Source organism: Pinus tabuliformis, chromosome 5_2 (genome assembly GCF_031772625.1).
Source record: "Pinus tabuliformis cultivar Carrire ecotype Pingquan chromosome 5_2, CPIR1, whole genome shotgun sequence".
NCBI lineage: Eukaryota > Viridiplantae > Streptophyta > Pinopsida > Pinales > Pinaceae > Pinus > Pinus tabuliformis.
Window position 1 is genome coordinate 499575260 of NC_142306.1, and position 26368 is coordinate 499601627.

The 26368-nt window shown below is 36.7% G+C and overlaps 2 protein-coding genes across 2 annotated transcripts; one reads left to right on the forward strand and one right to left on the reverse strand.

Moving 5' to 3' along the window:
- The first annotated feature begins 11701 nt into the window (after window positions 1-11701).
- LOC149159888 (uncharacterized) lies at window positions 11702-12515 on the forward strand. The gene has a single exon (XM_089434454.1). It carries the CDS (start codon window positions 11754-11756, stop codon window positions 12513-12515), a length of 762 nt encoding a protein of 253 aa, XP_089290580.1. The 5' UTR covers window positions 11702-11753.
- Window positions 12516-12703: 188 nt separating this feature from the next.
- Window positions 12704-14472, reverse strand: LOC149159889 (germin-like protein 5-1). Its single transcript, XM_089434455.1, has 2 exons — window positions 14169-14472; window positions 12704-12894 (listed from the first exon to the last, which is right to left on the reverse strand). Exons 1-2 carry the CDS (start codon window positions 14470-14472, stop codon window positions 12704-12706), a joined length of 495 nt encoding a protein of 164 aa, XP_089290581.1.
- Between the last annotated feature and the right edge of the window lie 11896 nt (window positions 14473-26368).

Sequence of the window (26368 nt, forward strand, 5' to 3'; positions counted from 1 at the left end):
CATCGAAGAAGAGAGAAAGTTGGATGTGTGAAGCAATGGGGGTGTTGGTCAAAAATGTTCCTAAATTATCTCTATTCCTACGAGGCATGAAAGGAAATCTTTTTTGGGTGATTTTGTTGTTTTTTTCTCTGCTTGTACCTGCAAAACGGAAATTGATTGAACAACCAAATTGCAACTACTGAAACGAACTTGCTGAAATGGAAATTGTAGAAATGAAATCAAAGCAAGGAAATGACTAATCTACTTTTACTGAAATGGAAATTACAGAATTGAAACGAAAGCAAGGAAATGACTAGTCTACTTTGGCTGAAATGAAAATTGCAGAATTGAAATGAAAGCAAGGAAATGACTAATCTACTTTTACTGCAATGGAAATTGCAGAATTGAAATGACTAATCTACTTTTGTTGAAATGGAAATTGAAGAATTGAAATGAAAGCAAAGAAATGCAAAAATTGAAAGAACAACTACTCTACTTTTGCCGAAATAAACTACTTAGCAAAATGTTGCAGTAGAGAATAGAGGAAAGCAGTAATCACAAAATACTCTGACGCTTCCCCGGCAACGGTGCCAAAAAGTGGTGAGCACCAATATTGCAACAATAATGCTGCAACTCCTAGGGCTTCGTACTTTGCTTTTATCAATCGGGTAGTTGGTAACAAACTTGGAAGCGATGGTGTTGTATACACAAGTACTAGCTGGTACTGCAAGCTGTCACTTGGTGAGCTGGCGCAAGATCACTAGGATCTTAAGCCAACTTCTATGAATTTCCAAAATAATATTTTAACCAGGATGAAAGAAAGATAACTCTACAGAGGCTATTCTATTTGCAGAAAGAAAAGGAAGACTAAAATGTAACGCAAACCCTAGCAAACCCTAATTTATCCAACTAACCCTACTTTTGCATAAAAAGAGATAGAAACTGACAAGATGGATGCCATTGACTACTGGGAAGGTGAATTACATCTATTTAAACTAATTCTGAAAGAAAATGAGAAAAAGCATCCTTTTGTATTTTTTGAGTGTTGTAATGTGATATTATCATGCTTGTAATTTATCGAATTGTGATTGTGGTGGAGGTTGGGTGGCGATGGAGGATGGATTTGGTTTTTGCAGAGGCGGAGGAAGGTGTGGAGAGGTCCTAAGTGGCCCCTAGTACCCTTCTAAAGACTTCCCTTGTAATTACACTTCGGAAAATCACTCGCAGGAAATTCTACAGGAGGCTGCAAGGGATCTACAAGAGGAGGCCGAGAGCTATTTTTGTAGGTTTTGAAGGTGGAAAAATGATGGGAAATGGTAACTGAAGGCTAGATGAAAGTGTTGAGGTGTCTGGAGCTTGTCAAGGAAGATCAAGTGGGGACATGATAGTTGGATTTGTTCAAATGGCAAGAGGGAAGATTATGGAGAAAAATGTAGAAATAGGGTAGATTGGTGAAATGTTTCCAATGACTCGAGAAATCAGTGAGAAGTGAGCCGATGCTACTTGCTTATGGATGTATGGTGAGCTAAGGTGCCCTGCAAGAGATCTGCACATCTACTTACAAAAATTGATCAAAGAAAGGACTAACTATACCATGAAAACAAAACTTTCTCTAGCTTGACCTAATTTCCGACCAACAAACATAAAATGCTGAACAATAACCTTTGAACAGAAAATCATGTAGAGAGATCTATTGTAAAAGAACAAGAAATGATCTAGGCAACTGAATCTGAAGTAATACATTAATCTTTCGAAATCAAGTTATCATACTAGAAATTGCACGGGAGAGAAAAATTGTGTTTTTGGTGGCAGTAGTAGTGCCTTGAACTCGAATCATAGTCCCAGAAAGCCTGAAAGGAGATTAGGGCCTATTGTTGGCCTTTCTGAATCTTAGCCTGTCACTGCATTAACCTACTTGAGCAACTGAAACAAAAACAACTATGCAAACAATAAAAACAACCTATTCTAAACAAGGTAAAATGAATCTATGTAACAGAAATTAGCTCATGAACTGAAGCAAAAAACATATAAGTACAAGGAAGGAGGTGCTGGGCATCTTAGCTTGGGCCCTAACCCAAGAGCTTCAGCCCTCTGAAAGAGATCAATGCTGGCTCAAAAACTGTTTCATCTCCATTATCAAAAATAAAAGTCACATTACAGAAACTGTCCTAAAAAAGGAAGCTTGAAACTAAGCTGAACCCGAGCTACACAAAAGTGTGAAATTTCTACTAATAACTGGCTAACCTACTGAGGCTCTAGGTCCCCTTATTTATACAAATGGGGTCCCCCAACAGACATCCTAAAATCAAGGATCTCAACTTCGTAGAACTGGAGATAAACAACAGTCCTTCTTCACTTACTCGGCTGCCCCTTGGATGCATCAATGTGGTTGCTTGTGGTCTGAGTTGCTGATGGAGGATTTGAGGAAAGGGGTCATAAATGAAGGAGACACCCTCCTACAAATCCTCTTCCTCATTTTCCTTGAATATTTGCTGCCATTTGCTCATAAATCTTCGACTTTGTCCAAAATTGACGAAAATATCTGCATAAAGCACACATTAGACTACATGGTAAAATGACTAACCCAATTCATTCTATTAGCATAAATATAATAAAAAACATCCAATAAATTAATGACAATGGTGGATTAAGTCGAAAGAGGCGAAATGAGCCCATATATTACCCATTTCTGGGGCTCGTCAGCAGTTACATAACTATACAAGATGGTAGTCATCAAATGTCTAGGGACTATTAGCCTTGGGGATGAGAGATATAAATGTAGAGTTAAATACATCATACATCTTCCAAGGAAATATGAATTCCTCAATTTTCGATAAGAGGTCCTTACGAATAAAGTCAAAAAATTTAAGATAAAATTCAATGGGCCATCCATCTGCTCCCAAGATCTTGTCTTTTTTAAACCACTTCAGAACAACTTCAATTTCACCCAGTGAGACTGGTTTGTTCAATTTCTCCACATCATCCTCATTCACAAATCGAGGCATTGTCCTAGCAATGTGGATCACTTCTATTATAGTTTCTTCTTGTGGAGCTCTGAAAAATTGGAAGTGTCTAATGCCCATGTCCGCAAGATGACTGAATGTGTTGACCATCCTGCCATATTGATCCCTTAATTTCCAAGTCGTATTGGTTAATTTTCTACCCCTGACACATTGATGGAAGAATTTAGTGTTGTCATCCCCGACCTAAAGCCAAATGGATCTCCTCTTTAATATCCAAACTTCCTCTTTCTGTCTTAAGAGTTTAATCTTTTATGCTTCCAAACTTATAAGTTGATTCTTCATTTCAATGGTTTGATAACCTGAATTGCCAGTGTCCTCCAATGCAACAAGTTCACGTTCAATCTTCAGTGGAGTAGCTTCGTCTCTTTTCTTTTTTCCTTTTGCCCATATAATGTTGTTGTGCCTGATTCGATACAAGTTGTTTGATATGACTTCGGCTGGTGAAGAATTGGAATCTTGGCAACAGTGGATCCATGATTTCTTCACAAGATTACGTAATTATTCTCTTCAAGCTAAGCTGAGTTGAATTTAAAAAGAGTATTTGGCTTATAATTTAAGTTCATGATCTTATAACTAATTTTGTTTATGAAGTATTAGATAAATTTTTAAGATTCTCTTAGATCTTAACTCGCCAATTCCATTACGTGATATTATTCTGAGACATCACTATAATATAAATTCCTGTTATAAAACTTATCATAAGAAAAACCTTATAACTAATTTTACTATAGATTAAATATCCACTAAAATATTAAGAAAGTTACAAAATTTAATACAAATTTAATTCCAAAATATCTTAAGTTAAAATTTATTCGTTATTTTCTAATTCTTTATTACGTGGTATTATTCTAAGACATCACTATAATATAACTTCCTGTTATAAAACTTATCATAAGAAAAACCTTATAACTAATTTTAAGAAAAACCTTATAACTAATTTTACTATAGATTAAATATCCACTAAAATATTAAGAAAGTTACAAATTTTAATACAAATTTAATTCCAAAATATCTTAAGTTAAAATTTATTCGTTATTTTCTAATTCTTTATATATAAAGAATAATTGACTTCATTTCAAATTTAAAGCTTTATTTCCTTGTAACAAAGTCAACTCTTTTACTCGATAGTAATAATTAATATCACTCTTAAAAACAAATTTAAGCTTTCTCACACATTTAGCTACTTTACTAACAAATTTAAGCTTTCTCACACTTTTAGCTACATGGCAATTAATATTCAAATTAATTCAAAAATATTAACAATAATAAATATAGAAATTCAATCTCATATATAACTCGTAAGTGTCAAAAATAGCAATTGAAATTTATGTAAATATAATATACTTGGGTGAAAATGTACTTTAAAAAATTATTTCAGATATTATTTTTCAAATTTTTTTTTTTTTAAATCATGAAAATATGAAAATGTATATGAATATTAGTCATAACTAACTATTTGTTCATAATTTTTATTTTTTCACCTAATTTTCATTAGGCGTTGGATTAACATTAATATTATCAATATAGTATCATCGATTCTAATAACCAATTTTTTTATAAATTTAGAGATGTAAATATATTTTTGAGTTTAATATAATTAAATATTTTTATATATAAAATTTAATAATTATTGTTTAAAGAGATATTTGACAATTTAGTATAAGTATAAGAGAGTTATTTTCAGGTAAAATTACATTTAAAAATAATAAAACAATACTTACAATAACAAATTTAAAAAATAGTCACAACAAAAAAATCAATATCAACCATAAATAAGATATTTTAATTCCACTTTAATTTTACAACCATTTTATATGTAAATAAAGTAATGAAGAAAATAATTTGTTTTGTAATATTAAAAGGATATAATTAAAGAGAAAGAGTCTTATATATATTTGTTTTCTACTACCAAATATGATTGGGACATATATTAACATTTAAATATATAAAATATGAATTATAAATAAAATAATTCAATGTGAACTATATGCATACTCTATAAAGCAAAAAGAAAAAAAAAAACATATATATATATATATCTCACAAAGAGTACTTAAAAAAAATTATTATGGAGTTTAGTTAAATAATTTTATATAGAAAGAGTCTTATGGATATATGTATATTTTTATTAACATTTTAACGTATAGAATGTGAATTATAAGTAAAATATTTCAATCATATATATATAATACTAGTTAAAAAAATTTAATATGGACTCATATATAAAGATCTTATTTCACTAATAAATTTTTTTAAGAGAAATTTATAAATTATTCATTTTTTAATATGAAATTCACATATAAGATTTTAAAACATATTTATAACATTTATATATAGAAAAAGTCATATATATTAACATTTTGATATATAAAACGTAAATTTTTGTGTTGATGAAAATCAATATATATCTATTTTAACTTAACCTACCAAAAACCTATATATGAATCAAATATTTCTTTTTAGAAATTTTTCCTTAAATTTTAAATTAAAAACAAAAAAATTGCATTTTGAAATACTCTATCCTTCTCTATGCTAATTAGATCCAGAATTTAAATATATACATGCTTGTATAATTGAAATTAAAATGATCTAACCTGTTAAAATATAAACATTCTTAATATATATACCTAGTTCATAAAGTGAAAATTTTATAACTATTTTAACTTAATCAAACGAATGAACTAAAGGTAATGAAAATGTTTAAAAGAAAATATATCAAAAGGCATTTGGGCAAACTTACAAAAGAACACGCCATCGCATTTTACTTTCACCATGAAGCATGCATGTTTGAATGACATAGGAATCAATGCTTGGATGAGATATTTAGGTTTTGTCATGTTTCATGGTTAGTGTCCCTAAAATAATGAAGAAAAACTCTCTTCCAATATTGGAAGTGTCATTTTGAAGATAACATTACCTATATATCCACGGCATAATATTTATGACAGTGGGAATGGTCCTAATTTCTTTGATATATTTATGACAGTGGGAATGGTTCTAATTTCTTTGATATGGTTCTAAAATGTTGATAATGAATTTTAAAAAGTGTTAAAGTGCTGAATATAAAACATTGATTTAAGTTAAGTAGTAATAATTTAATTTAATTCTAAAGATGAAGTGTATTAGTATGAAATTCGATAAGCAATATTAAAACAAATTAATGATATGAAATAATCGAAATAAATATAATACAATAATAAAATTTTAAAAATTATTGTTAAATATTTAATTTTATATATTTATGTATGGTTTTTTAATTAAACTCGAATTTTTAAATTAGTAGAACTTGATTTAATGTACTGAAAATATTTCTATGGAAAATTATAAATATTTTTTCAGATCCGTTTAAAATGGAGACATTTAAAATAAGGATATTAGTGAAAGAGGAATATCCATTGCAGTGGCTTTTACAACTTTTTCAATATTCGTAAGTAATATTGTTCTACAATTTAACATGATATTTAAGATGTAGAGAGATGCTTTACCGTAAGATGTTACAGTGTTCATAAATAAATATAAATATGTAAGCATTTAAATATAAAATTAAAAAAATAACCCTTGAAATTTGTTAATGAATTTTAATGGTTTTAAGGTATATTGGGCTCCAGTATTCTATCCTTTTGCCAGTTACCGTTAATAAAAATTCATATCTACATTTATTTATTCTTAATTTTAATTGTGCATAAAAAATGAATGGCCTCTGCCGAGAGTAATTTAAAAGTGCAACAGAATAACTGCAAGATAATTGTTATTAAACAACCGATTCCATCTTTTAATCACCAGAGACTTCTTAGCTATCTTGGGATGATCGTGAAATATTTAATTAAGTCTCCATCCCCTTGTTCAATTTCGATGATATATATGTGTGCAATAATATTAACAGCGTTGGAGTATTTATTAGTCCCTGCCATCTGGCAATGGCCAGGGACTATAGGAATCGAATTGTCCTTTTTAGCATTAAATTGAGCTGCTTATCATCCCGAATAAGTAGCTACTATGACGAATAACCAAACTTTCTGAACAACAATCTATTCAATCGTCTTATTTACCCTCTTCCTGAGGCGGGGAGGCGGAAACATACAGTTATATCATATTTGCGCTTCACATTTAGAAATTTAAAAATCTAGCTTGCAAGTAATGCTAGCATTAAATCAAAAAATCAAATGTCAATCATGTATATTTCTTTAGTATATACTGAGAACAAGCATCACACTGTCTGTGGCAAGCATCTCCCTGTCTCTGCATGTACAGCTGCCACGGCTTCGTCGACAACTGTTATGGCTTCGACAACTCCTACGGCTTTTTCCAAGTGTCCTAATCCATTGAAGTTATGCCGTTTAGAAAACTGGATAAATTCATTCTAAAAACCTTGGCGAAGCATGCAATTGTAGAAGTGGGGGCAACGGAGGAGTGGCACAAATGGAGAGAGCGCTGGTTCCTATACCACATTTTGGAGAATGAAGTTGTGCGGCTCCTTTCATCTGCACCTGCACCACAGAAGACAAGGTATACAAATTATCGGTGTCGTTGAATTTTACCAGGTTCATAGAATTAACTTTTCCGCATAGAAAATATGGGATGATGACATTTATTTCTAGGATTATCCTCCCTTCTGTATTCTTTTTACAATAATGGCTTCACCCGCAACAATAGAATATTTACTCTGTAAGTCTGTAGTCTTAGGGTACAGTTCTACTTTTAAGTGCAAACAGTAATCCTCTGTTACTTAACCAGATAAATTGTATTTCCTCACATGCCTAATAAGTCCACCTATTAAACTTAAAACAATATTCCTATATTCATGATTTAAAAGGATAACGAATTTCCCATAATCTAATTTTCACTCAATAACTTAATAATCAATTCATAAATTTAACAATTAAATTCAACTATTCAGAATATCATATTCTCTATATCTTTTGTAGTGCAAGAAGTTTCTACAATTTATTCCTCTGTAGTATTCTAATGGAAGAGTTCAACTACTAAAGTCTAGATAAGCCAAACTATAGTGACATAACAGATCGATTATAGTTCATATCTCCAGCCGTAAGTATATTCATCCAAAGCACTAGATTATGACCTTAACATACACAATTCCCATACGAACAAATCGTTATTGCTATGACGACTTCTCTTTCTTATTAATCTTAGGCCAACATACGAGGCATTATCACATCAAACTCTAGTTTATTGTAATAATGGAATTCTATACTTCCTCACTCTATATTTTTCCTTCTTATATCCAGATACAAACATTTTGGTAATAATATTATTCTGACATATGATGCTCGTCACGTATTTCCTTAATCTCAATTAACTGTATCCCTTCCATGAAATGCATTATCCTAATGAATTTTGCTTTCAACCACATATTATTTTGCACATATTAAAAAAAAGAATATTAGGAGAAAACTGTACCTTTTGCACCTTTCTCTTCCAATTGGATTTGGAATTGCACCTTCTTGTTTTCATCTGTAATCGCTCGTCAATGTTAAGGTGGCCTTCAACAACTGTGTGTAGGGCTTCAGCATACACTCATCTCTTCTGCCCCATCGAAGCTCTGCCCATCGAAGCTCAACAGACTTCACGGAAGTGCACCAGACCTTTGGGGAACACGAACACGTCTCCCTTCTCAAGCGTTTTGTTGAACAATTTATTGGCAGTGGTGATAAGCCGACTGAGAGAGTACCCTCCATGACAACCAAGATTTCTGTGGCTGGCGGATGAGTGTGAGGGGGATTAAGGTAGAGGGGAGCAGCGAAATTAATCCGAGCCATGGAGATTCCCAAGGTGTTTAAGCCTGGTATCTGCATTACATTCGCTGGAGTGATGTTGGATCCCATCATGTTACCTGTATCCCCTGCAATATCTAGGCCCCTGAACATGAAGTCATCTGCAGTAACCATGCTTGCATCCGTACACGGGAACCCGTTCACATTAACTGCAATTACAGTCAAATAAACATATATATATATATATATATATATATATATATATATATATATGATCAGATTCACATCGCATGAAACAAATTGAAACCCTCCATCATGAGCTTGAGCTCATCCAAGCACCAACTCGATACGGCATGAAAGAAAATAGCGTCAACTTTAAACAGACAACATTCACTAATCTCAACAACTGAAACTGTGCTATCAGAGCAAGAGTCAAGTTAAACAGACTCACTTGGATGTATATCGAGAACATTACCGTCACCTGACTGTTCTTGACTATTCGGATCATGTATGAAGGACGAACTGGAAGGACTCAATTCAGCAGCTGTAAGCGATTCCCTCTGAACTGAGCTATTCGACCGCAATAACAAGTAATTGCGGTTACTCTAGCCTAGTGGTAAATGCATGCACTGCTACTGACACGTGAAATGCATGCAAAACGCAATATTTGTGTGTTGGAGCAGTCGAATCTTGACACGCGCTTGCCTCGATGACCGTAACGCTTTGGTATCATAGCTTTAAAAAAATGACGTATGGTCTTCCCTCTTAGCTTAAAAAATAAGACCTTTAATAATATTTTGCTCAACCTGTATCAAACTTTTGAATAAATGTTTCAAACACTTCAAACTTAAAACCTCCAGCGGCGGCTACAAGTACGACTCTTTTAAAGACTTTTCAAACCTCTACGCTGGCTCTCAACGGTTGCGCTCTGTCACTACTTACGATGGTGTGGAAGTGGCTATGGATGCTACTCACACCGGCTAGGGCTACGGCCTTCTGCTTCTTATTTGGACGACTCCTAGGTCAGCGAGAGTGGCAACGGCTGGGGTTTCTCATAGTGGCATTAACTACCCCGTTCTTCTAGCTCTGGCATGTTGGGATTCTGCACAACTGACAGGTTTAAAAACGCTAAGCGAACTCTCCTTACGTTGTTTTTGGGCCAAGTGAGCTCGGTTACTGCGACTTCTTCCTCGGACCAAACATCAACCAGCTTTAATAAAATAAAAAATACGCTGTAGTGATATAGGCTCTTAGCAGTATTTATCAACGAACAAGGGAATTACGTCACTCTTACAGGTGTCTAGCGGCTATGCCTGATGGATAGCGGCTCCCTGGAAGTTAATAAAAAATCATTCTTGCAGATAGCGACAAATAAGATGAGAGATGATGCGACTGTCTTTAAAATGGTGCTTGATTTAACTCTTCAAATTTTCTCGGATGAACTGTTAAGAATTTTACGAGGGGGAAGGGGAGAAGCTCCCTCAACAAATTAGAGTTGCCGCAAGTAAATTGCAACGGTACATAAACTTAAAAAACACAGAAAATGACTCAGGGTAAAACAAAGTGGTTGCGGTAAAACTAGAGGTGAAAGTTTAAAGCCATATAGCAACAAACCAAATTTGAGTTTCCGATATCAAAACATAAGAAAATATATTTGCATGATAAATGGTTGACTTGCAGTTCCAAGTCAACCAAAAATTCTTATTGTTATTTATCCTTTACCACGGGTTGCCTACTAACACAGGGTTCCCTAGTAACACACATAAACTGAGCAAGCACTCCCAATATTTCTTTTCCCCTCTCTACCTCTCAAAACATAACAAAATACATTCACCACAGGTTGCCCAGTAACACACATAAACAAAATACATTCACCACAGGTTGCCGAGTAACACACATAAACTGAATGCAGACACTTCTCGAACTGTTTCAATGTCGCGGCTACGAATTGAATGGATCTATCCACAAATTGAATACTTTATTACTTACCCAAAAGAAGAAGGAAGGCTCGCGCTGTAGCTTTAGGTATGCAGCAGAGAAGGCTACGGGAGAGGCAGCACCATAGACAGAGGCTAAGGCATAGGTTCCAGATCTATATCCATACCCTCCAGTCGCAGATCCTCTACTAGGTGCAGAGCCAGTTCCATATCGATATCGAGACCCTACAGTTGGAGACAGACTTGAAACCATTGAAGCATCTCAAGATCGAGAGCCATCACCTAGCCTAGGATCCCTCTCCGTGCGAAGGCACTTTAGATTCCAGCAACAGTACTTTACTTCCCCCGCAAAGGCATAATAGATTCCCGCCGCTAAGACCTGATCTCTTACACCGCCTGCAAAGGTAGTTTTTCCACCAGCTACTTTTTCTTCTCCTGCTTCTGTCCTTACCCAGATACATGATCTTTTTGTGGCAGTAAGGTGCTGAACCCATCCCAAGAACCCTGTACAAAGTAAGTTAGCTATGGGGTATGTTGTCTACTCAAGAAGGCATGAAGCAGCAGTGAGCGGTGTTTTTTCGGTAAGCAGCCTCCCAATACCTTTGGATAGAACTAGATAGACACTGACAAACCCGTAGATGAATTTTCTCCACTTTTCTCTGCGATCCTCCATAGCCTTCTTTATGCAGGGAGTGCTTTCTGAGAAGGCTGGAGGAAGAAATTGGCGTGACTTCTTATCCATCCTCAAACCTTGGGAATGATTCAACGGCCTACGACAAGTCTAGAGGCCATGAAGGCCGAGAAACCCTAGCTTCAGACTCGGGGATTGATCTGATTTATCTTCTGGAGGCTTCAGACGATGAGCTCGGAATTCCCCTGAGCCCCATTCTGGACTTGAAGGATGAAGTTTGCCAATCCCCCAATGAAACATCTGAGTGTTTGTTCAACAACCCGGATCTTGAATCCTTTGGTGAAAATTGGCACTTTGAGGACAGTTGCAGAGGTCGAAGGATTTTCATGTACGAATTGCCCGAGAAATTCAACACAGATGTCTTCAAACTGTGCGAGTTTGGGCTTGCAAAATGGCTCAACATATGTCTGAGATGCTCAGAAAACGCAGCCGAGATCTGGAGTGCCTGCCCGACTACACTGATGTCCCGGAGTGGAAACGCTTCCAGGTTGAAGAAATGGATCAGTTTCATCATCCTCTGCTGTTAGATAAAACCCTAGCAGCAGTAGAAGAAGAGTACGTTCCTAGCGAGGAGGCCGTAAATGAAGTCATGAGAAGGCTGGAGGAAGAAATTGGCGTGACTTCTTATCCATCCTCAAACCTTGGGGATGATTCAACGGCCTACGACAAGTCTAGAGGCCATGAAGGCCGAGAAACCCTAGCTTCAGACTCGGGGATTGATCTGATTTATCTGCTGGAGGCTTCAGACGATGAGCTCGGAATTCCCCTGAGCCCCGTTCTGGTCTTGAAGGATGAAGTCTGCCAATCCCCCAACGAAACATCCGAGTGTTTGTTCAACAACCCGGATCTTGAATCCTGTGGTGAAAATTGGCACTTTGAGGACAGTTGCAGAGGTCGAAGGATTTTCATGTACGAATTGCCCGAGAAATTCAACACAGATGTCTTCAAACGTGGCCGTGCCTTTCCAGACGTGATGCTTCTCACAACGAGGGTTTTAACTCACCTCTGCGATGGCGCAATCCCTGGTACATGGATTTGGCTGAACAGTATTTGCAAGTGTTGGAAAAGATTTCTCATAGGCACGCATCTACCTCTCTTCGTGGTGGTTATAGCACGGAAATCCCTGCCATCTGGCAATGGCCAGGGACTATAGGAATCGAATTGTCGTTTTAGCATTAAATTGAGCTACTTATCATCCAGAATAAGTAGCTACTATGACAAATAACCAAAGATTTTGAACAACAATCCATTTGATCGTCTTATTTAGCCTCTTCCAGAGGCGGGGAGGCGGAAACATACGGTTATATCATATTTGCGCTTCACATTTAGAAATTTAAAAATCTAGCTTGCAAGTAATGCTAGCATTAAATCAAAAAATAAAATGTCAATCATGTATATTTCTTTAGTATATACTGAGAACAAGCATCTCGCTGTCTGTGGCAAGCATCTCGCTGTCTCTGCATGTACAGCTGCCACGGCCTCGTCGACAACTGTTATGGCTTCGACAACTGCTATGGCTTTTTCCAAGTGTCCTAATCCATTGAAGTTATGACGTTTAGAAAACTGGATAAATTCATTCTAAAAACCTTGGCGAAGCATGCAATTGCAAAAGTGGGGGCAATGAAGGAGTGGCAGAAATGGAGAGAGCGCTGGTTCCTATACGACGTTTTGGAGAATGAAGTTGTGCGGCTCCTTTCATCTGCACCTGCACCACAGAAGACAAGGTATAAAAATTATCAGTGTCGTTGAATTTTACCAGGTTCATAGAATTAACTTTTCCGCATAGAAAATATGGGATGATGACATTTATTTCTAGGATTATCCTCCCTTCTGTATTCTTTTTACAATAATGGCTTCATCTGCAACAATACAATATTTACTCTGTAAGTCTTTAGTCTTAGGGTACAGTTCTACTTTTAAGTGTAAACAGTAATCATCTGTTACTTAACCAGATAAATTGTATTTCCTCACATGCCTAATAAGTTCACCTATTAAACTTAAAACAATATTCCTATATTCATGATTTAAAAGGATAACGAATTTCCCATAATCTAATTTTCACTCAATAACTTAATAATCAATTAATAAATTTAACAATTAAATTCAACTATTTAGAATATCATATTCTCTATATCTTTTGTAGTGCAAGAAGTTTCTACAATTTATTCCTCTGTAGTATTCTAATGGAAGAGTTCAACTACTAAAGTCTAGATAAGCCAAATTGTAGTGACATAACAGATCGCTTATAGTTCATATCTCCAACCGTAAGTATATTCATCCAAAGCACTAGATTATGACCTTAACATACACAATTCCCATGCGAACAAATCATTATTGCTATGACGACTTCTCTTTCTTATTAATCTCAGGCCAACATACGAGGCATTATCGCATCAAACTCTAGTTTATTGTAATAATGGAATTCTATACTTCCTCACTCTATATTTTTCTTTCTTATATCCAGATACAAACATTTTGGTAATAATATTATTCTAACATATGATGCTCGTCACGTATTTCCTTAATCTCAATTAATTGTATCCCTTCCATGAAATTCATTATCCTAATGAATTTTGCTTTCAACCTCATATTATTTTGCACATACTAAAAAAAATAATATTAGGATAAAACTGTACCTTTTGCACCTTTCTCTTCCAATTGGATTTGGAATTGCACCTTCTTGTTTTCATCTGTAATCGCTCGTCAATGTTAAGGTGGCCTTCAACAACTGTGTGTAGGGCTTCAGCATACACTCATCTCTTCTGCCCCATCGAAGCTCAGCAGACTTCACGGAAGTGCACCAGACCTTTGGGGAACACGAACACGTCTCCCTTCTCAAGCATTTTGCTGAACAATTTATTGGCAGTGGTGATAAAGCCGACTGAGAGAGTACCCTCCATGACCACCAAGATTTCTGTGGCCCGCGGATGAGTGTGAGGGGGATTAAGGCAGAGAGGAGCAGCAAAATCAATCCGAGCCATGGAGATTCCCAAGGTGTTTAAGTCTGGTATCTGCATTACATTCGCTGGAGTGACGTTGGATCCCATCATGTTACCTGTATCCCCTGCAATATCTAGGCCCCTGAACATGAAGTCATCTGCAGTAACCATGCTTGCATCCGTACACGGGAACCCGTTCACATTAACTGCAATTACAGTCAAATAAACATATATATATATATATATATATATATATATATATATATATATATATATATATATATATATATATATATATATATATATATATATATATATATGATCAGATTCACATCGCATGAAACAAATCGAAACCCTCCATCATGAGCTTGAGCTCATCCAAGCACCAACTCGATACGGCATGAAAGAAAATAGCGTCAACTTTAAACAGACAACATTCACTAATCTCAACAATTGAAACTGTGCTATCAGAGCAAGAGTCCAGTTAAACAGACTCACTTGAATGTATATCGAGAACATTACCGTCACCTGACTATTCTTGACTTTTCAGATCATGCACGAAGGACGAACTGGAAGGACTCAATTCAACAGCTGTAAGCGATTCCCTCTGAACTGAGCTATTCGACCGCAATAACAAGTAATTGCGGTTACTCTGGCCTAGTGGTAAATGCATGCACTGCTACTGACACGTGAAATGCATGCAAAAGGCAATATTTGTGTGTTGGAGCAATCGAATCTTGACGCACGCTCGCCTCGATGACCGTAACGCTTTGGTATCATAGCTTTAAAAAAAATGACGTATGGTCTTCCCTCTTAGCTTAAAAAATAAGACCTTTAATAATCTTTTGATCAACCTGTATCAAAATTTTGAATAAATGTTTCAAACGCTTCAAACTTAAAACCTCTAGTGGCGCCTACAAGTACGACTCTTTTAAAGACTTTTCAAACCTCTACGCTGGCTCTCAACAGTTGCACTCTGTCACTACTTACGATGGTGTGGAAGCAGCTGTGGATGCTACTCACACCGGCTAGGGCTACGGCCTTCTGCTTCTTATGTGGACGACTCCTAGGTCAGCGACAGTGGCAACGGTTGGGGTTTCTCATAGTGGCATTAACTACCCCGTTCTTCTAGCTCTGGCATGTTGGGATTCTGTACAACTCATAGGTTTAAAAATGCTAAGCGAACTCTCCTTACGCTGTTTTTGGGCCAAGTGAGCTTGGTTACTGCGACTTCTTCCTCGGACCAAACATCAACCAGCTTCAATAAAATAAAAAATATGTTGTAGCGATATAGGCTCTTAGCAGTCTTTATCAAAAAACAAGGGAATTACGTCACTCTTACAGGTGTCTGGCGGCTATGCCTGATGGATAGCGGCTCCCTGGAAGTTAATAAAAAATCATTCTTGCAGATAGCGACAAATAAGATGAGAGATGATGCGATTGTCTTTAAAATGGTGCTTAATTTAACTCTTCAAATTTTCTTGGTTGAACTGTTAAGAATTTTACGAGGGGGAAGGGGAGAAGCTCCCTCAACAAATTAGAGTTGCCGCAAGTAAATTGCAACGGGACATAAACTTAAAAAACACAGAAAATGACTCAGGGTAAAACAAAGTGGTTGCGATAAAACTAGAGGTGAAAGTTTAAAGCCATATTGCAACAAACCAAATTTGAGTTTATGATATCAAAACATAAGAAAATATATTTGCATGATAAATGGAGGTTGCAGTTCCAAGTCAACCAAAAATTCTTATTGCTATTTATCCTTTACCACGGGTTGCCGAGTAACACAGGGTTCCCTAGTAACACACATAAACTGAGCAAGCACTCCCAATATTTGTTTTCCCCTCTCTACCTCTCAAAACATAACAAAATACATTAACCACAGGTTGCCCAGTAACACACATAAACAAAATACATTCACCACAGGTTGCCGAGTAACACACATAAACTGAATGCAGACACTTCTTGAACTGTTTCAATGCCACGGCTACGAATTGAATGGCTCTATCCACAAATTGAATACTTTATTACTTACCCAAAAGAAGAAGGAAGGTTTGCGCTGTAGCTTTAGGTATGCAGCAGAGAAGGCTACGCGAGAGGCAGCACCATAGACAGAGGCTAAGGCATAGGTTCCAGATCTATATCCATACCCTACAGTCGCAGATCCTCTACTAGGTGCAGAGCCAGTTCCATATCGATATCGAGACCCTACAGTTGGAGACAGACTTGAAACCATTGAAGCATCTCAAGATCGAGAGCCATCACCTAGCCTAGGATCCCTCTCCGTGCGAAGGCACTTTAGATTCCAGCAACGGTACTTTACTTCCCCCGCAAAGGCACAATAGATTCCCGCCGCTAAGACCTGATCTCTTACACCGCCTGCAAAGGTAGATTTTCCACCAGCTACTTTTTCTTCTCCTGCTTCTGTCCTTACCCGGATACATGACCTTTTTGTGGCAGTAAGGTGTTGAACCCGTCCCGAGAACCCAGTACAAAGTAAGTTAGCTGTGGGGTATGTTGTCTACTCAAGAAGGCATGAAGCAGCAGTGAGCAGTGTTGTTTCGATAAGCAGCCTCCCAGTACCTTTGGATAGAACTAGATAGACACTGGCAAACCCGTAGATGAATTTTCTCCACTTTTCTCTGCGGTGCGCCATAGGCTTCTTTATGCAGGGACGGGCTGCGGGGCAGCTAGTCCCTGCTATATGCTCTTGTTAGTTGTAGCAAGAAGCGAGGCCAGTTAGTCTGTCAAAGCAAGACCGTCTGTATCCAAGTCCTTGTCTTCTGAAATATTTGTTTATATGCTTGTATCTAGGTTTATTGCTTACAGTTTTACCATTTTTCCCATTACGATTTTAGCTCTAGCTATATTTGTTTATATGCTTGTATCTAGGTTTATTGCTTACAAGTTTACCATTTTTCCCGTTACGATTTTATCTCTAGTTGTTGATTTATTCCCAGGGATAATGTTATCTATGTATGTGTAATTGTACTGGTAATTCTATTAGCATAGTATTGTTAAAGAAAACATGGATTATCAATGCGCAGGTTACTGTATTAAACTATAAACTATAGCAATGCAATTGTCGAACTAAACTACGGCAATGCAATTGTCCAACAAAGGTTGGACACTTGAATGGAGGCAACTAATTTATGTTCACTTAGATTATATAAATATCTTATATAAAGCATGTTGTCTGTATTAGTGGCCACAGATGATTGAAACTACTTCTATTGGACACTTCACGCGTTTATATGTTACGTGATAACAACTGAAAAATATTTTGAATATCTCATCAAGCATGAAATGCTACTTTATGTTTATTTTTGTTCATATGCTTTAAATAAAAATGAAATGATAATTTATATTTTAAGCCAGGAAATGCTACTTTATAGCCATATTTTTTAATATTTCAAAAGAGAAAATGCTATTTTATAACCATATAACGCCTACGGCAACAAGAGTCTCCCTATCGCTTAAGAAAAGGATACTATACTATACTATGTTTTTGAAAAAATAGAGCATGTTGTATCCGCAAATCCACCTCTAGGTAAAGACCTGAACTCTTCATGTCTGGAGAAACCCACAAAGTTAAAAAAACATTTTATTTTCAATATAATTTTAGTAGTTTGTTCTTACCAGCGAGCATCTCCCATTCACTGATCTTAGGATTTGATGCATATAATTAGATAAGCATTTTCACTGTTCTTAGGATTTGATGCATGTAATTAGATTAGCGTTGAGGCAAAGGCTTGCCAGATAGGAACCTTTGAAACAAAATTAATGCCCTTTCAAGCTGAGCATAGGGAACCGTGTGCGCTTCACCTCTCACTGTCGCATAAACAAGATGTTTATATGCTTCAGTCCATCCACCTACCTGTCCATCAACATATTTCAATAGCACATTCATTGATGTCACTGCCATATAACATATTTGAAGTCACTGCCATATATATTTGACCATGCAATAAGCCAACGTGAAGTCGCTGCAATTTATAACAATGATATATTTGACCATACAATAAGCCAAGGGGAAGCCACTGCCGCATGACAATAATATATTGGACCATGCAATAAGCCAAGAGGAAGCCACTACCATATAACAATGATATATTAAGTTGGCAAACAAATTTGAAAAGATCACAAGAGAAAATAGCTGCAAAACATTCTCCATAATATGTTTTCTTTTGAATAGCTGCAAGACATTCTCCATAATATATTAATATGCAATAGATAACACACTCTCCATGATATAAATTTCCAGGAATGAAGGCTGCTCCATAATGAACGCTGCTCAACGCTCTCCAAGCTCAACGTTGCCAATCAAGCATTGAACACTGCAATTATATATGAATAAAAGTCTGCAATCAAGCATTAAACGCTGCAATTAAGTACTGAACGCTGTAATTATATATAGATAAAAGACTTGAACCACCAATCAAGCATTGAACACTACATAATGCCAAGAAGGGTGGTATAATATATGAACACTCTTCGTAATGCAAAGAACTTAATGCTCTGACTCTCCATAATATTAAAGGATGTTGGCATATTAAAGATATGGAATATTAATTTTATTCTCTCCAATGCATATTAAAGATCCAGAAATTCTCTCCAATGCATATTAAAGTTTTAGCAAATTAAAGATTTAGCAATTGTTTGTTGCAGCCAGATATGAGTTCTTAGCGAAGGCGAAGAAACGAGCTTGGTAAATCGTCTCGTGGCGAAGAAACATGCAGAATACCCGACGCGTGTCAAATTATCATGTTTTTCCAGATCATAACACTTGTGCACATAATTTATTGGCTGCATGTTTTTCTAGATCATAAGACTTGTGCACATAAATCATTGGGTGCATGCACAGATAGTGTAACATGTCAAACTGGCTTTAACTCTATGATTTCTATGCCCAGGTATCGGCTTTAGTAAGACCAATGAATTGTCCGTCGCGTTGCCATTATCGCCTTCGCTGTAAGTTGTCGGTCGCACTGCCATTATCGCCGTCACTGTAAGCAACCTATTCTCAGCGTATCATGCAGGCTGAGGGCACAAGTATGATGTTGCGGCTGTAACTGAATGCAGGACCATTTGTTGAGAGGGATTTAGTTTCTGTGCAATTTTAGTCCTGTTGTAGCCCATAATTTGGCTATTTTCGAGCCAGAATATTATCCCTGGAGCGAAGGATGGATGACTCATCTAAAATTATTCAGCACAGAGAAAATTCAAATACAAAATTTTCTGAATATAATCTACCTTTGGTTCATCTCCACCTAAGCCAAAGTATTCTGTAATTGGTTTCTCAACATCAGTATTGTCAGAATCAACCTGCACAAAAAGGATCTGGCAAAATACACATAAATAGAAACAATTACAAACAGATTTTCATCATGCTGGAATCTCAGATTAAACAACAATTCAACCCCAAAGGAGGTGCAGGTTTCAGATGATAATAGTGCCAAGGAGTCCTCCATGTAATAATTGTAACCCGCATTTATTTCAGCTTCAAATAGATATTTGATGGGCTCTCCAATAAAACACATGCAATTACCTACAAAATAATTAGATATTAAAATATTTTATTTCTAAGAAGCGAAAACAAACATAATACACCACAAACTAATATTATCCCTGGAGCGAAGGATGGATGACTCATCTAAAATTATTCAGCACAGAGAAAATTCAAATACAAAATTTCTGAACATAATCTACCTTTGGTTCATCTCCACTTAAGCCAAAGTATTCTGTAATTGGTTTCCCAACATCAGCATTGTCAGAATCAACCTGCACAAAAAGGATCTGGCAAAATAAACATACAAACATAAACAATTACAAAAAGATTTTCATCCTGCTGGAATCTCAGATTAAACAACAATTCAACCCCAAAGGAAGTGCAGGTTTCAGATGATAATAGTGCCAAAGGAGTCCTCCATGTAATAATTGTAACGAGGAAACTCTAAGAACAAGTGTCAACATAATTACATGTGTTCAGCGAGTGAATTGTGCCTAACGATATCTTTCCCTTAAACGCTTTTGCAGCTTCTTGAAATGATGGAATGACCTTTTCATAATCCTTGGCAGTTACGAAGAGCAGGATCTACAAAAAGCAATCAAGTTAGGGCAACTTGCATACTACACTTATTCAGAGTTGTATTGTAAATATTTTTCCCTTCTTCAAGGATGTGACCTGTTTCCTGCAAACCCGATTCCTCATGAACAGAACTTCTACCCTTGACCTTGACTTTTACCAAATCTGACCTTGAGGCTTCTTCAATTTTATAGCGGTCCATTGGGAGCCGCTTTTTCCTTTCCAAACAGTCAACTAGAAAAGACTCCCTAAGTACTGGTACTTTGAAACTCCTGTTAACACTCATTGAAACTCCTGTTAACACTCATTTAATAGAAATAACGTCAAAGGTATGATCACAACTTCCTATAATATGAGAAAGCTAATAACAATAAGCAATGCATCCACCTTCTACTAGAATAAAAATGTACATTGTGAGGTATCCCTTAAAAGAGGAAAAACAACTCACGATGCTTTTTCTATCTCGGAGCTATATGTATCAATTGTGTTTTCATTTATAATCAAGCAATCAGCATCTGGCAATTTCTCAACACAAACAAAAACCAGTGCATTGTTAAAATTCCTGCTCAATATATACTCAAAAATACTTTGTATCTTAAAGTTTAAAGTAATGGGCATGTGTACACATTTCAAAACCATGCTTGTCTTGCATTCATACCCCAAATATACTCACAAATATACTTCATAGCTACAAAAATATGCATGCATTTCAAAGCCAGGCTTGTTCTGCAATCTTAACAATAAGCATGCATTTTAAATCCAAGCTTATTCTGCAATCTCACCGCGTGTTAGTTGGTTCAAGAGTTTTCCACCAGCTGCCTGAAGTTTACTCTTCCATTCCACCTGCAGACAACCTTATTCTGCTCATGTAAAAACACATTTTGACCAAATCATGTATCTCCTAATCATAGAACATAGCACACACTCACATGAACACCCGTTTATTTCCTGCGAAGATGACCCTAAAAAATGAGCAATATTTTAAGAATTCTGAAAAGGATCTACATGCATTGAGTTTTCTACTCTGATTAAAGCATCCTATAAAACCCAAGACTCTGGTTGCATCACTTACATGGGATTCCTTAAGATTTCCAACAATTTCCACTGCTAAACCCTTCAAGAAAGCAGTTCGAGAGTTTTGAGATTGTCCAATTGTGCCTTGATTTTCGAACCTTTAGAAAGTGGAGGCAGAATGCGAACGAGCTTCTTTCCCTTTTGTGATTTAAAGCACTGCATAGAAACAAACCTAATCATGTATGCAAAATAATGTATATTTAAGAAACAAAAGAGGCACAGCCATTGAATAAAATGTAACACCCAGGAAATAATCCAACCTCCTTAAAATAGGCATTATCTGTTTCCTTCGGAATTTTCCATTTCCCTTTAATACGTTCAGGATTGGTCGTTGAGAAACTACATTTGCTCCATGCAGAAAGATAGCCTAGACATTTGTACTGACCACCAGAATATTCCAATCCACCTTCACACAACGGGCACTTTCCAAGGGCTCCAAAAAGCATGCCATGGGCACTCGCATTACATTAAAGAGAATCTATAAGTATATGTCAGATATTCCCTTACACCATGATCCATCCTCAAAGCTTCAGCACACAGACACACTAACAATTTGAGTCACGATGCTCATGTCTGAACACACTTTCATTAACTAACAAAGTAACTGGCAAAAACGACACCCTTTATTTTCTCAATTTTCTTAAAATAATTGTTAGAAAAGAATAAAATTTCTGAATTTATGAAACATTCATCACTTTTTCACCTTTTAGCCTCTGTTACAGAAGTGGAAGGATCCGTTGGTATTTTGCTCTCTTGCTAGAGTAGATATACGCAGATTCGGGTTGCCTAAGTAGAAGGCATGGAACTAGTGATTCCCTTGCGAACTTGTCTTCCTACTATAGAAGGATCAGCGCACGGATCAGGCTGTCTGACTCACGGAAATAGGCTAATGCTATGCCTAAAAGTAAGCATTGGATGAATGCTCAGGCATTGAGAAGGAAGTCCGCTTTTCTCCATCCTCTATTACAGCATAGTTGGAATTGGATATTTGTAGATCGAATCTTTTCTGGTTCTTGAATACGGCAGGGCCCTTGACTAGGAATTCTGACAGCACCGGTTATGCGGCCTCTTAGTTAATTTGTGATGAATTCTCTTCCTATTCGTTCACACCCAAGAGAGAGTAGCTTCCTTTCAAGCTGGGTAATTAAAAGAAAGTCGAAAGAAAAAAGAATGGTTATTCCAACATGCCGACAATTCCATGAGCTTCGTCTTCTTCACTCGGAGTGCTTTCTGAAAGAAGATGCCCTTCATAGGACCTAAACCAAGAAGGCTAACAACACTACCTGATTGTCAATTCCATGCCAGGCGACAATGTACAAGTCCATACTTGAATTCCGTGTCTCCCCATGTTTGATTCCTGTCATAAACCTGAAAATCACACAGTAACACAACATCATTCCAAGTTCCATCAAACTAAGGTAAGGTATCAATAATGTATATCCTGAATTTCAATTTGAATCTAAATCCGCAGCACTAAGATTAACACCCTGCCTCAATGTGCTGCACCACTAAATCCTTTAAACCCTGAATTATTTTCCATGCAGGATCTCACCATTATTTTCCATCGGAATTCAACCGAGCTCACCGCCTCTGTCCAATCATCATGAAAATCCCTCAAAATTGGGCAATTCTGGCTCAAAAATAGCCAAATTATGGGCTACAACAGGATTAAAATTGCACAAAAACTAAATCCCTCTCAACAGATGGCCCTGCGTTCAGTTACAGCCGCAACATCATACTTGTGCCCTCGGCCTGCATGATACGCTGAGAATAGGTTGCTTACAACGATGGCGATAATGGCAGTGCGACTGACAACTTACAGCGAAGGCGATAATGGCAACGCGACGGACAATTCATTGGTCTTATTGAAGCTGATACCTGGGCATATAAATCACGGAGTTAAAGTCGGTTTGACATGTTACACTATCTGTGCATGCACCCAATGATTTATGTGCACAAGCCTTATGCTCTAGAAAAACATGCAGCCAATAAATTATGTGCACAGGTGTTATGCTCTGGAAAAACATTATAATTTGACACACATTGTGTATTCTGCATGTTTCTTCGCCACGAGACGATTTACCAAGCTCATTTCTTCGCCTTTGCTAAGAACTCATATCTGGTTGTAACAAACAATTGCTAAATCTTTAATTTGCTAAAACTTTAATATGCATTGGAGATAATTTCTGGATCTTTAATATGCATTGGAGAGAATAAAATTAATATTCCATATCTTTAATATGCCAGCATCCTTTAATATTATGGAGAGTCAGAGCATTAAGTTCTTTGCATTACGAAGAGTGTTCATATAGTATACCACCCTTCTTGGCATTTGCAATGTTAAATGCTTGATTGGTGGTTCAAGTCTTCTATCTATGTATATAATTACAGCGGTAAGTACTTAATTGCAGCGTTTAATGATTGATTGCAAACTTTTATTCATATATAATTGCAGTGTTCAATGCTTGATTGGCAACGTTGAGCTTGGAGAGCGTTGAGCAGCGTTCATTATGGAGCAGCCTTCATTCCTGGAAATTTATATCATGGAGAGTGTGTTATCTATTGCATATTAATATATTATGGAGAATGTCTTGCAGCTATTCAAAAGAAAACATATTATGGAGAATGTTTTGCAGCTATTTTCTCTTGTGATCTTTTCAAATTTGTTTGCAAACTTAATATATCATTGTTATATGGTAATGGCTTCCTCTTGGCTTATTGCATGGTCCAATATATTATTGTCATACGGTAGTGGCTTCCCCTTGGCTTATTGTATGGTCAAATATATCATTGTTATAAATTGCAGCAACTTCTCGTTGGCTTATTGCATGGTCAAATATATATGGCAGTGACTTCAAATATGTTATATGGCAGTGACATCAATGAATGTGCTATTGAAATATGTTGATGGAAAGGTAGGTGGATGGACTGAAGCATATAAACATCTTGTTTATGCGAGAGTGAGAGGTGAAGCGCACATGGTTCCCTATGCTCAGCTTGAAAGGGCATTAATTTTGTTTCAAAGGTTCCTATCTTTCAAGCCTTTGCCTCAACGCTAATCTAATTACATGCATCAAATCCTAAGATCAGTGAAAACGCTTATCTAATTATATGCATCAAATCCTAAGATCAGTGAATGGGAGATGCTCGCTGTTAAGAACAAACTACTAAAATTATATCGAAAATAAAATGTTTTTTTAACTTTGTGGGTTTCTCCAGACACGAAGAGTTCAGGTCTTTACCTAGAGGTGGATTTGTGGATACAACATGCTCGATGTTGTGTTACTGTGTGATTTTCAGGTTTATGACAGGAGGCAAACATGGGGAGACACGGAATTCAAGTATGGACTTGTACGTTGTCGCCTGGCATGGAATTGACAATCAGGTAGTGTTCTTTTTTTTTTGTGGGTCTTCGTGGCTTTTTAATTTTGATTGTTCTGTGAATAGATCAAGAATCCCTGATTCTCACTCAACCGCCCGCCTGGAATACACGAAGCATACGTGTTTCGCCGGGAAATACCACGACGGCCCAGGAAACCTAGTTCAGCCCAACTACAGGTAGAGATCAAGAATAATTGATTCAATTGATTTGCTTGGAAATAACACGATGCCCAGTAAACCTGGTTCAGCCCAACTGCATGTAGGTTTCTCTCATAATCTTTTGGAGTCCATCTTGAATGATAATAATTTGGAACCAAATCAACGTTCCAATTCAGTATGCAGGGTCTCCCTCCATTTTTTATTTTTTCTTAGCAGATAAGATAAAGATTATATTTCCTTATTTGTTGGCTACTCTAAAGAAACATAGTTATGCTTCTTCATTTATGTTTCTTGAATTAAAATAGCTGAATTAAAGAAACCTCCATTACAACTATGTTTCCTCTGAACTGCTTTCAAAGAAATAGCTGAATTAAAGAAACCTCCATTACAACTATGTTTCCTCTGAACTGCTCTCAAAGAAATATCTGAATTAAAGAAACCTCATTACAGCTACATTTCATCTGAGCTCCTCTCAAAGAAAAACCCAGTCCTTACATCTCAGCTTTAAAGTATGTCTTCTGGATTTAGATTCCAATGCCGGGAGTAAGCCCATTTCTGCCTGCATTAACCTCTTTATTGCATATTGCCAATCCCCTTTCATATGATACAAGTCCATAGTCTAGGTTACGCAGGAGTCTGATATTACATGATAGGTTCAGGTGATTGTTCTGAATGCGAATATGCGCTGCCATGAATGCCGCGACAGAGTCTCCAAAGTGCTCTCCAAAATGGACAATATGTTAAATTTCCATCACATTCTGCACATTGACATTAAATATGGTAAATGAAAAGATTCTACACAAATCTGGTAACTTGACTATCCTACACAACCTGCACAAAGGTGAGTTTTTTGGTTCCATAATGGAAATTGATTTTGCATGAAAGGACAGATTCTTACTTGTTGCTTCATTGTTTCGCAGCCCAGACGGAAATGTTGCGAGCATTGAGCAGGCTGACTACCACGACCGCCTTCACAAGATCACTCTGCTTCGCCTTGAGACGCCCCACATAGGAAGAGAGCGACGAAACGCAGAGCTGTGGGTACGACAGAAAATGTAATAACAGTTCTTAGGGATAAACTTGAATCGAAACTGAGCCGAATTAAGGCAGGCCAGTTTCACTGGCTTTTCATTTCCAAGAGCAGAAGCAACAGCATTGCGGAAGAGGGCAGCCATCAACTTCCAGCATCCGGGAAGCGGTCTTCTTATTGAATTGTCGAACTTCCATTTCATTCATCACCAGTCTTGTTGTTGAATTGTCAAAGCCGGCAGCCCAAAAGCTGGCAGCTGTTGCACCACATGGCAAGTTCAAATTCAATGCACAAGAGCAACTAGAACATGTGAACTTGCTTACCACTATAGCATTTAA